The sequence below is a fragment of the Quercus lobata genome, chromosome 4, assembly GCF_001633185.2.
Source record: "Quercus lobata isolate SW786 chromosome 4, ValleyOak3.0 Primary Assembly, whole genome shotgun sequence".
Classification (NCBI taxonomy): Eukaryota; Viridiplantae; Streptophyta; class Magnoliopsida; order Fagales; family Fagaceae; genus Quercus; species Quercus lobata.
Genome location: NC_044907.1, coordinates 4,310,334 through 4,323,833, shown reverse-complemented (window position 1 = coordinate 4,323,833; position 13,500 = coordinate 4,310,334). Strand labels below are relative to the sequence as shown.

The 13,500-nt window shown below is 38.8% G+C and overlaps 1 protein-coding gene across 1 annotated transcript; it reads left to right on the top strand.

The window, feature by feature from the left end:
- Positions 1-7,935: 7,935 nt before the first annotated feature.
- LOC115984421 lies at positions 7,936-12,551 on the top strand. The gene is made up of 5 exons (XM_031107447.1): positions 7,936-8,826; positions 9,046-10,302; positions 10,429-11,739; positions 11,908-12,468; positions 12,540-12,551. Exons 1-5 carry the CDS (start codon positions 7,936-7,938, stop codon positions 12,549-12,551), a joined length of 4,032 nt encoding a protein of 1,343 aa, XP_030963307.1.
- Positions 12,552-13,500: the final 949 nt, after the last annotated feature.

Sequence of the window (13,500 nt, the reverse complement as noted above, 5' to 3'; positions counted from 1 at the left end):
CTGGATATGGAGAATTGATGGAAGCTACGTTTTCGAATGTGAATCCGAAAAATCACTCCCCACAGACGGCGCCAAACTGATGGAACACGAGTTCGTCAGTAAGAGTGAGCAGATGGAATCCCCTGTAGAATGTGAAGGTTTGCTCGATGAGGGCCACCGGTGTGGTGCCTGCCACAAAGTCTCCGATGCCAAAGTTAGGATAACAATCAAACACAATAAGGAAGCCAAATATAATTTCTGAGTATTTTTGCATGTGTGTTCTTTTGTTGGCTGTATGAGAGTTTTATACCTGAGGCCTTAGAGGCTAGCCGTTGGGGCTGTTAATGCTCTCTGAAGTAACGCCCCTGGTCCAGTAATGAGACTTTTAAGAGGCTCCCAACGGTCTGCTTAGTCGATTTAGTAACTGCTTAGGTCATTGATTGACTGCATTGAATGACCCCTTGCCTTCGTCAGTGATGATGGCTTTCTTCGTTACTTTTGATGACCTCGTCATGGATGATCTCTTCGTCAGTAATGTTATCTTCGTCAGTGGGATGTAGAATCGTCACTCCTGTCAGAACAAATTTGAATTGCTAGCTCTGGACGACGTAGAACAACCTTGAAGCTCCTATGTGATTGTTGGTTTAGGCCAAGAAAGGTATGCTAAAAACACCGATATTAAAATCTCTCCACTGCATTGTGTTAGTTTTTAACATTTTGAATACAAAATTTTAACAAGACAAAAATAAATTGTGATACTTACGAAAGACAATAAGTTTAGTCTCATTGATTTCAAGAAATTTGATTATCAATATTTAGAATAGGGTTTTTATAGAGCTTTTCTACTATTATGCTAGTGATTAAAAGAAAAACGCAAAACAACATCACCTTGATGTCAATGGTATAACTTACCTTTAGTAGTAAACGATCCCTCCATATTGTTAAGTGAGAGAACCAATGTCTTCAATGATGGGAAGGTAGTTAATGACTCAAGAACTCGTGCACTGAAATCATTCCCACTCAAGTCTAGGAGTTGCAGCTTAGTTAAGATGTTTGAATCTATAGGGAAAAATAAAATATCTCAAAATCATTGATGTGATAATTTCATTTGACATATCATTCAAAAGAAGTATTTGATTTTAATCCATTAACATATATTTTTACTAACTATTATACCTCTTGTTGTCACAAAGTCATTGATCTCATTGCCACTCAAGTAGAGATCCTCCAAGTTGCTAAATGCTTTAAATTCTACATTAAAAAAAAAAAAAAAAAAAAGTACATGAAAAATCATGGAAGAAAAAAGGGACTTCAGTTGCATAAATACTTTCATTTAAAACAGCTAAGGAAAAAAATGGGTGAATATAATTTTAGTTGCATAAATATCAATGATTGATAGGAGGGAAATAAGAAATGTTACATGCTCAATAAGCGTGCATGAAACACTCTTCCAATAATATTTCTTTGCAAATTAATGAGAGTTTTACCTTTGATATGGATTGATCCATTCAAATTGTTGTTACTCAAATCTAGTTCCTTGAGTGACACAATACCACTTAAGGATTGCAGAATGCTGTGATTGAAATTATTACTATTTAAGTGAAGCACCTCCAACTTGCTCAACAAAGAAAATCTTTCAAAACCTGCAATTTAGATTGGTGTTCCCAATGATTTTCATAATCCTACATTCTTTCAGAATTGTTCTATTGGTTTTAGTTCTATCGATTTGTGGCTTTATTTTGTCAATGCTTTTATTGCATAAGTGCTGCTTAACATTTTTTTTTTTTTTTTTTTTTGAGTGCTGCCTTCTTTAGTTTTAGTTGTATTGAAAATTTGGGCATTGCTTGTTTTGGTGCAAAACAACATTTATAGAATTCAAAAATTGCTAGGGAAGCAAACTCCCACAAAGTCCACATCTACTGCTAAGGAAAAAAAAGCAGGGGTCACATAATTGTACACAGTATCCTGTCTTTGCTTCGTGGCCTCTTGCTAATGCATTTGACACCTGATAAGTGATTCATCTTCAATTGCTCCATTAAATGCATAGCGTACCTGCACCATAATGCCTATGTGCACTTGCACATGGGCATGTCCAGTATGTAGGCTTTTTTTTTTTTTTTTTTGGTTCCAGTTTTAAGTGTTTGCTTTTTGTGCTCATTCTTTTTTTTTTTTTCCCTTATGCTTTCCAAAACTTTGCCTCTTCCTTTTTCTTTTTTTCTTTTTTCTTCTAGTTTCCTAGGGCGCGGGCGTGAGAGTGCTTTGTTTTGTTTTTCTTCTTTTATTTTTATTATTTGTTTAACTAGGCGTGAATTTTTTTTTTTTGACATAATTTTTATTTTTAATAAATTTGGGTGATTTTTTTTTTTTTTTGGTTGTTTGTCACATTTTTGTTTTAATTAGGTATCATTTTTTAACAAGGGTATATGAGTAAATTTATACAAACTCATTTTTTCCATCCCTTCACTTTTCCACTCCCAACCATACAAAAATGAGGAAAATTAAAATATTTTCTATCCTCTCATTTTTCCATGCTCCCACCATTTTCTATCCTCTCACTTCTCCATCTCTCCAGCCAAATAGACCTTTAGGATATGTTTGTTCTGAGGGATTTTAGGGAGGATAGAAAATTGAGTAGATAAATCTGGATAGAAAGAAGTCTTAGTGGGTGTTGTTTGGGAGGGGAAGAGGAAAAAAATGTAGTGGGGCTTGGGTGTTTTCTCCCTAAGCCCACCAAAATGTTTTCTCCCCAAAATGAGGAGAAAACTGGAGGGGTAAGTCAGACTTGCTTGATTGATGAAAATGCCCATGTGCACTTGCACATGGGTTTTGTCTAGTTGTCCCCTCCCCCTTTTTTCTCATCCAGTTATTGTTTTCCATCTCTCCACCTTTCCATCTTCCCAGCCAAACACAAATGGGATGAACTAAATTTCTTCTATCCTCTCACTTTTTTATCCCTTCCTAATTTTCTATCCTCTCATTTTTCCACTCCTACAACCAAATGGGCTTTTAAATGAAAGCAAAATGTATGTAGAAGAAAATGAAAGCAAAAATAGTAAAAAATTAATAAAAATGAGTTAAAAATTAATTAAAGTAGAGCTAACCATAATATGCAGACTAGATAGGTGTGGACCTATGAAGGATTAAGTTTTAAGAGTTAAAAAAAAAAAAAAAAAAAAAAAAAAAAAAAAAAAAAAAAAAAAAAAATTGTTTGTAGGTGGTTGAGATATGATCAAAAAATAAATTACATCCCGTTTGGTAATTTATTAAATTATATATATATATATATAGTGGTAACTTTGAAATAGTACATTAATATTGACCAATATCCAAATATATCATTGTTTTAGTTAAACCGAAATAGCTCCTAGTACGAAATTGTCTACCTTAATTATAATGTATTAAGAAACAATGATGTTTTGTGTTTTTTGTGTTCGTTGGTAGATGATTGCATTTTAAATTATTAATGTATTAACTATTAAGAAACAATAATTTTGGTGTTTGTCTTGATTGATAGTTTGTTAATACTATATGAATGTTTATTTAAAGTTTATTTTTTTTATTTTTTATTTTTACTTAAACTCCAGCCCCTATAGTTTTTAATTCTGGTCTGTCCGCGCGTTAGTTCTTTGTAGTGAACAGCATTGACCTACTTCTGTTATTTGTTTTTCTCACGCCAATAATTTTGCAATTAGAAGACCCTCAACAAGAAGCCAAAGACTTTGTTGGTGTACTTTCTTCATAGATAATGTTTAGTGATGACTAACCTATGCCCTTGGTATTATGAGCATAGCATTATTTGAGAATACCTAAAATCAAGAAGAGGCTAGAGATTTAGGCATAAAGGGTCCTAATAATAATGCAAAGTGCGTTTCTCTTAAAGCTATTCCAACGACAGTTTCGAACAATTTTTCATCTCTTATTATTTCAAGGAAAATATCAAATGAGTAAGTCCTTGATGAGATGATATTTCAGCATTTCAAGGACAGTCTTCATTCAATTGGCAAAAAAGTTGCATCCACCACTAGTAATATACCAATTTTGCATTTTTTTGGAAGACCTAAACAACTAAACTTAACAAAGATGCCAAGGACTTGGGGTCAATGGTGCTTTCCCTGCACCTTATATTACGCTTTCTTGAGAAGACCTAGCTAGACTAACAATAGTCCAAGACTTCGTGTCTTTCCACTTTTTACCAACCACGATGACTTTTGCCAACTTTGTTTTTTGACACATTAACCTATATGCCCAAATGCGATTCCAGCTTTTAGCCTAAAACTGACCCTTGGTTATTGACAGCTATGAGCTGCCTTTTTGGTTAGCTGAACTTTTATTTACTACTATTTATTCTTGTTTGGAAGTCTAAGAGATGTAGAATCATGTTTAACGGTTGGGCCAAACTCAGTATATTATTTTGGATAAATTCTATTAACATACCTTGAGAATTGAGCTGATACCAATCAGGTCTAAGATTTTTCAAAACTGATTAATTTGGTTCTTAAAGCCAACTTAACACTTAAAATAGTTGAGAAAAAAATGATTAACTGGATTAACAGTGTTTATGGACTGAGTTGGCTTTAGAGACCAAATTAGTCAGTTATGAAAAGCTTTGGACCTTGCTGGAATTTTTCCAAACCTCAGGATATTTTAATGGAATTTACCCTAATATTTTACCTCAAATCAATCAAACTCCAAGTCTGGTTCATGTTTGCATTGTTTTTCCTAAGGTTTTGTGTTCATAAGTTTGTTCATAAAAAAAAATTTAAAAAAAATTGCTATAGCACAACTTGTTTACAAAAATAAGCCTCAAAAGAATGATCGAGCTTGACTTGTTTACAAACGAAAAAAAAATATAACAAGTTAAGCCTAAGTAGAGCTCTCTATTAATAGTGATAAACAACACCTAAATAGCTAAACTTAACAAAGACGCCAAGGACTTGGGGTCAATGGTGCTTTCTCTGCACCTTATATTGTGCTTTCTTGGATAATCCTTGCATTATGGGAGTCTGGAGAAGACCTAGCTAGACTACTATAGTGGAAGACTTCGTGTCTTTCCAGTTTCTACCAACCACAATGACTTTTTTTTTTTTTAGAAATTAACCTATATGCTGAAATGTGCTTCCAGCTAAAAATTACCTTAGGTTGTTGACAGCTATGTGAATTGCCTTTTAGCTTAGCTGAACTTTTATTTACTCCAGTTTATTCCTGTTGGAAATGTAGAATCGTGTTTATGGATTGGGCCATGCCTATTTTTTTAAAGCCCAAACCAATTAAATTCCAAGCCCGATACATGTTTGGATAGTTTTTTTCTAAGGTTCTGTGTTCATGAGTTTGTTAAGAAACAAAACAATTTTCTGGAGCTCAACTTGATTACAAAACAAGTCTCAAAAGAATGACCAAGCTTGACTTCTTTACAAACAAACAAACATAAACAAGTTTTATACCAAGTTTTACAACCCTACCAAACACTGACAAAGTTTTTATCCAACTTTCATTTATGCTTCCAATCAAGCAAAATAGGTTTTGTGTTGAAATAGACCACCAGCTTCCTACTTATAACTTATATATACTGTTATAAAACCGGTCCACATCACAGTAAAATAATTGATTGTCTTTTTTTTTTTTTTTTTTGGAACAATTGTTTTAATAATGCATAGCGTGTTGGTTAAAGCTTCAAATTTTCCTTTTACTATTTTACATAATATTCCTAATTGATGCAAAAATGTCCATATCTTAAAAGGATAAAATTTAGGTACAGTTCTTAAATGTTGTTTTTTAAGTTCTTCTCGTAAGATTTAACCACGTAACTTTTTTTCTTTTTCTTTTTTCTTTTTTTTCTTTTTTTTCATGAGATGAAAGTGTATTTTTAGTTAAATATAGCCACATGACTAAATTTTAAGAAGGGAAATTAAAAAACAGTATCTAAGTACTGTACTTAAGTTTTATTCGTCTTAAAAAATGTTTAAATTTAACATATGAAAACATACGTAAAAATTAAAAAAAAAAAAAAAAAGATACAAACTCTTCATATGCTTTCTTTGAAAATACTTGAGAAGACCTTTTTAATATAAACTAAAAAGGTGGGAGAGAAGATTGGGGAAAGTACGTTAAAAAAAAAAAAGAAAAAAAAAAAAGAGCACCACACTTTTTAATGGGACATATTAATTAAGCTCACAATTTTAAATGAAACATGCACTTCAAAGTTTAAACAACAAACTTAAATAAATAAAACACTTCAAAGTTTAAAACCTAGCTAGATTGGGTTTTTTTTTTGGGATATATGTAAAAGTATGAAGTTTAACGTGTCTCATTTAAAACACTCTAAGATTTTTTTAAGTACTTTCCCCAAAAAGATAATTCACTTTCTTTTGATAAATAAATACTTTAATTGACTTACTCCTATATCTTTCGGATTTAATTTTCAATCAGGTCCTACTCAAGAAGACTAGTGTTTTTTGCTGAGAAAATACTGAAGAAGACTTGGCTCAACTTCGTAGCCAAAAAATTTAGCATTAATGGTGCTTTCCAAGTTTCATATCCATTACTTTCTTGAAAAATGTTTAATGATGACTAGCTCGTACCATTTGTGTTATAAATTTTGCATTTTCTAGGAAAGCCTAGACTAAATTAAAGATGTCGTCGAAGACTTTGGCGTCAATCGTGCTTTAATTCCTAATTCATACGTAGTACTCTTTTGGAAGAAAATATTTCATAGTTACTTTAGCATTAAGAGTAATACTAGAGATACAAACTATAGCATCATACGGGAATGTGTTTGCAGCCTCTAATTTTTAAAGTAGATTAAAATGCTTGGTTTGTGCAGGAATTTGACCCCAAGGCAACATGAATTGATTGAAGAGTTTGCCAAAGAAGAGCAAGGGGAATATGATAAGCATGTCACTGCTAGAGCATCAGGGTAAAATGTAGACCAATTGGTGTCATTTGTTTGCTAATTCTTAGCAAAAAAGGATATAGGCAACTGAAGAAAAAGCATCAATTGTTGAAAGACCAACCCACTCTATAAGTTTGTAGGAGTGACTGGGTGGTTTTTGTCCTTTTTTTTGGGGGTGTAATTTTTTTCTTACAAATCACAATGGTAGTTTTATTTGAGGCGACAACATTTGATCACTTGAATCTAGAGTATCTAAGTTGTTATTGTACATATTATTTATTGTTCTTTAATATTTTTCACTATCAAGAACGTCAAATCAGTTTATCTGTCATTTTTGTATTATGTTATGAATAATGTCATGTACAAGGATGATAGAGAAGCGGAAAATAATCCATCTCCAGCTCGTCCAAATGGCTCGTCCAGAGCCTACAGCGCAGGTTGATTCCAGAGTATTATCCAGAAGAAGAAGAAACGTCCATGAATAATAGCACCACTCCATAAATTAAGTCTTCGATGGACGACATGATCGTCCATCAGGTTCGTCCATGAGCAATCGTTAGATATCCTTGGACGACTAAACCGTCCTACGCCAGACAGACGGAAGGTCAACACTTAGACTTTCGACTAAACCCGCAACTATCTCAACAAACCCTTCGAATAAGTTAACTTCCATTAGCGGTTACAGTTTTATATCCGTTGAGGTAGTTAACTCCGGAGTTGTTGGTTTCCACAAATCCTGGGACGGTTATTGGACAAGTAACCGTCTCAGGCTCCCTATATAAGGGATCGGTCTGAACCCGACAGAGGTAAGATTTTCTCTCAGACAATTTTCCAAAATACTTGGAACTTCCTTCTCTACGAAACTAACTTCTCCATCGGAGGGGGTTCGACCGGTCTTCTCCGGTCTCCTCTTTGATTGCGTTTCCTTCCTTGCAGGCCATCAACTGTTTCGATAGCCCACCGAAGCCAAACCATCCACCTTACTGATTCGGAGCGATATCAGTTGGCACCGTCTGTGGGAAGCGAAGGTTGTTTTGCGACTTTCTTTTCCGCGACAAAGGGTTAGGATGGTCAGGACCAGGTCGAGGGCTACTAGCCCTGGCCGTCAGGGAAGCAGAGGCGCTTCAAGTGATCCCCAGCGTGATCGCCAATCTGCACCAGTCATGCAGACGTCATCCGTTCAGAATATGCAATCCATGGCGGCTGCAATGGCGGAATTGACTCGCCAAAACCAGGAGTTAAGGATGGAGATCACTCAGAGGAGACAGACACGTGAGGAACACGCAGGGCAGACACAAGGCCATGGTGACACACAGAATACTGAGATTGGAAGTCAGTTTAGAGGCACCACTTCACGGACAGTGCCACACTTAAAAGAGGAGATGGACCAAATGAAGAAAGTCATGGAGGAGATGAAGGAGAACATGAGGAGAACGAATCCTATAGAGGATTTGGTCCACAGGACTGACTCTCCTTTTACGGCTTCCATCAATGGCCACCCTTTACCATCAAAGTTCAAACTACCTTCCCTGGACTCGTATGATGGGACACATGACCCCTTTGATCACATTGCAACATTCAAGACAACAATGCACCTTCAAGGGGTCCCTGATGAAATCATGTGTCGAGCCTTCCCTACTACCCTTAAAGGCCCGGCACGAGTTTGGTTCAGTAAAATCCCCCCAAGTTCCATAAGTTCTTTCGAAGAGTTGAGCAAATTGTTTGTTAACAATTTCATCGGGGGACAGAGGCACAAGCGCTCTTCGTCCAGCTTACTGACCATAGAACAAGGGGAGAACGAAAGCCTGCGGTCATTCATCACTCGTTTCAACAGAGAAGCCCTTAGTGTGGACGAGGTGGACGACAAGCTTCTACTAGCAGCCTTCCACAACGGGATTAATTCGGATTTATTTATCCACAAGCTATACGAGAAGGAGCCTCAAACCATGGCCGAGCTCGTCCATTCGGCTCAGAACTTCATGAATGCAGAAGATGCAATCATAGCCAAGAAGAGGAAAAGAGCTGAGAGGATGGAAGTGCACCCAGCTCGACACTCAGAACAAGCCCCTCGTCCAAAGAAGGGACGGACGGAAGATAGGAAGGAACGAGATAGCAGGAAGACAGGTCCCTTGGGAAGAAGCCAGAACTATACACCCCTGAACGCTCCACTTAATCAGGTGCTCATGCAAATCAAAGACGATCCTTCTTTAAAATGGCCAGAAAAGATGAAAGGGGATCCCAACAAGCGCAATAAGAACAAATATTGTCGCTTTCACAGGGATCATGGGCATGACACGGATGAGTGTTATGACCTAAAACAGCAAATTGAGAACCTTATCAGGCAAGGAAAGTTGAAGCACTTCGTTGGAAGGGATCGTACAGAAGAGAAGCTGAAAGGCAAAATAGAGGAATCATCCTGGCCCCCACTAGGAGAGATAAGGATTATCGTTGGAGGAAACCCGATGGGGCGATCTTCCAAGTCGAAGAAGACGTATCTCAAAGTGGTACAAAATGTCCAGCTCTCTGGACGAACACCAAGGATGAGATCAATGGACGAGCCAACCATTTCCTTCACCGATGAAGATGCTGAGAGGATCCATCACCCGCATGACGACGCGATCGTCATTACACTGCTCATTGCAGATTATACAACCAGAAGAGTGTTAGTTGATAATGGAAGTTCAGCAGACATATTATACTACCCCACCTTCCAGCAGATGAGGCTTGGACGAGATCAACTTCGTCCAGTATGCTCGCCACTGATAGGATTTGGAGGAATGAAGGTGCAGCCCGTGGGTACCGTTACATTACCAGTTGTGGTAGGGTCATACCCTCAACAGATAACCAAGGAAGTCAATTTCCTCGTTGTAGACTGTACTTCTTCATACAATGCCATCATTGGAAGACCCACTCTTAATAGTTGGAAGGCGATAATCTCGACCTACCATCTATCAGTCAAATTCCCTACGGAGTACGGGATAGGACAAGCACAAGGAGATCAGTTGGCAACTAGAGAATGCTACTTAGCCATGATGGCTTTGGACGAACAGGTGCAGACAATGAGCATCGAGGAAAGAAGAGTTATTGCAGAGCCCACGGAAGAGTTGGAAGATGTTCTTTTGCAAGAAGATGATCCTGAGAAATTTACCAGAATTGGAACAGGTATAAAGGAGAAGGCAAGAGAAGACCTCATCCAGTTCCTGAGGAACAGTATCGACGTTTTTGCTTGGAGTCATGACGACATGCCAGGAATCGACCCAAGTGTGATCACTCATCGATTGAATGTATACCCCTTTTTTAAGCCTATCCGTCAGAAGAAGAGGGTATTCGCTCCCGAGAGGGACAAGGCAATCAAGGAAGAAGTTCAAAAACTGACCACGGCAAAGTTCATTAAGGAAGTCTATTACCCGGATTGGTTAGCCAATGTGGTGATGGTGAAGAAAGCTAATGGAAAGTGGAGAATGTGCGTAGACTTCACTGACTTGAACAAAGCATGTCCCAAGGATAGTTATCCTCTGCCACGCATTGATCAATTGGTGGACTCTACTGCTGGCCATCAGTTGCTGAGCTTCATGGATGCCTTCTCAGGATATAATCAGATCAAGATGGATGAAGCTGATCAGGAAAAAACTTCCTTCATTACCAGCCAAGGCCTGTTTTGCTACAAAGTGATGCCCTTCGGCTTGAAGAACGCAGGGGCAACTTATCAAAGGTTAGTGAATCATATGTTTCGTCCACAAATAGGACAGAATGTGGAGGTTTATGTCGACGACATGCTTGTGAAGAGCATAGATGAGGGAAGCCATCTAGACGACCTACAGGAAACCTTTGAAACACTTCAGCGATATAAGATGAAGTTGAACCCAAGCAAGTGTGCATTCAGAGTATCGTCGGGAAAGTTTCTGGGGTTCATGGTCTCGCAAAGAGGAATTGAGGCAAATCCGGACAAGATTCAGGCTATATTGAATATGGAGCCACCGAAGAATATCAAGGAAGTCCAATCCCTCACAGGACGAGTTGCCGCTTTGAACAGGTTTGTTTCGAAAGCCACAGATAAGTGTTTACCTTTCTTTAAAGTCCTCAGGAAGGCATTTGAGTGGACGGACGAATGCCAAAGGGCCTTCCAAGACCTGAAGGATTATCTCACAACTGCCCCATTATTAAGTCCATCCGTGCAAGGAGAAGAACAGTACTTATACTTAGCGGTGTCCCCACACGCCGTAAGTTCAGCTTTAATCAGAGAAGAGGGGAAAATACAAAAACCGGTGTACTACACTAGCCGGGCACTCAGAGGAGCAGAGGGAAGATATCCGCTCATGGAGAAATTGGCATTTGCACTGATAACGGCTTCTAGGAAGTTAAGACATTACTTCCAAGTTCATGTCATCAATGTCATGACGGACCATCCGCTTAAGAAGGCAATGAACAAGCTAGAAGCCGCAGGACGACTGATCCAGTGGGCAGTTGAACTTAGTGAATTCGACATTCGGTACCAACCGAGAAATGCAATAAAGGCTCAAGCCCTAACAGATTTCATCGCAGAGTTCACTCCAAGTTACGAAGACCTGGGGGAAGGAGAGTACAACAACAAATGGGTCGTCCATGTAGATGGATCATCTACATTATATGCTGGAGGAATAGGAGTTGTTTTGCAGTCGCCAGAAGGGGACAAATTGAAATACAAGGCCCGTCTGCAATACCAAACTACTAACAATGAAGTGGAGTATGAAGCCCTTTTGAAGGGGTTGGAACTGGCTAAATCTGTAGAAGCAGACTCAATACTTGTCCTGGGAGACTCTCAACTGGTCATAGGCCAAGTCAATGGAACATGTGAAGCCAAGGAAGACAGAATGAAGAAATATCTAAGGAAGGTAGTACGCCTTGTGAAGAAATTCAAAAAAGCAGATTTTGTTCAAATCCCAAGGGAAGAGAATGTGGAGGCAGATACTCTGGCAAAGGAAGCATCTACGAATGAGGCGTTGGACGATATGGATGATGTACACTGCATGCCAAGTATAGACCTTCCAGAACTGATGCAGATAGAGGGAGAAGGCAATTGGATGACCCCAATAGTGTCCTACTTAAAGGACGGAAGGCTTCCAGAAGAGAAGGATGAAGCTAGGAAGCTCAGGGTCAAGTCAGCCAGGTATGTGCTTATGGACGAGGTGTTATACAAGAGAGGTTTTTCCCAGCCTCTCTTAAGATGTTTGGCTCCGGACGAAGCAAATTACATGTTGAGGGAGGTTCACGAAGGAGCATGCGGGAACCATTCGGGAGCCAGATCACTCGTCCATAAAGTCATCCGTAGCGGATTCTATTGGCCAAGCATCCAAGCTGATGCTAAAGCATATGTCAAAGTATGTGATCAATGTCAACGCTTCAGCAATATTCCCAGACAACCAGCAGAATATCTCACGCCAATGATGGCCCCTTGGCCTTTCGCACAATGGGGACTAGACATTTTGGGGCCCTTTCCGACTGGAACTCGGCAAATGAAGTTTCTGGTGGTGGGAATAGATTACTTCACAAAATGGGTGAAAGCCGAGCCCTTAGCCAAAATTACACAGCAGAATGTCAAGAACTTCGTCTGGAAGAACATTGTATGCAGATTCGGAGTACCTAGAGTACTAGTGTCTGACAATGGACGACAGTTTGACAACACACCTTTCAGGGAATTTTGTGAACAGCTTGGAATGAAGAACCATTACTCCTCACCCTCCCACCCACAGGCCAATGGCCAGGCAGAAGTAGCGAACCGATCCTTGCTAAAGATCATCAAGACTCGGCTCGAAGGGGCAAAGGGAATATGGCCGGATGAATTACCAGGTGTTTTATGGGCTTATAGAACGACGGCGAGAACTCCAACAGGAGAAACTCCTTTTAAACTAGCCTACGGAAGCGAGGTAGTTATACCAGCAGAAGTACACATGACGAGCCACAGGGTGAGGAAGTATAACTGAAGAAAACGAGGAACAGCTCCGTCTTAACCTTGACCTTATGGACGAGGTCAGGATGGATGCAGAACAGAGGACAGCAAGGTACAAAAATCTCATGGCAAGACAATATGACGCTATGGTGAAGCCTAGGCGTTTCAACATCGGGGATCTCGTCTTGAAGAGGGTTACCTTGGCAACAAGAAACCCGGCCTACGGGAAACTTGGCCCAAATTGGGAAGGACCTTATAGGGTTATCAACTGCAAAAGGCAAGGATCCTACTATTTGGAAGCTTTGGATGGGCGGAGGCTGGAACACCCTTGGAATGTTGAGCACCTCAGGAAGTACCATCAATAAGTGCTGACTCTTCACCAGTGTCCTTGGACGAGATATCTGGACAAGCAGAAGTGTTTACTACTATCAAGTGTTTTTAAGTATTTTAATAATCCCCTAGAAAGTACATTAGTGTTTTCACTTTTGTGCTATTCATGGATGAGTTGGCTTGTATTTTTAATTCAATAAGGCACTAGCTCATGAGCATGTGCCATGCTTGTGGACAAATGTTTACATAAGTTTGGATTTTCAAATATATATATATTGTTTTCAAGTATATTATTGGAATCCTTAAATATTCATTCAAATTGATCCGCAAAAAGAAAGCAAGCAGGGACGAATGAAATCCTTGGACGCAAGGATAT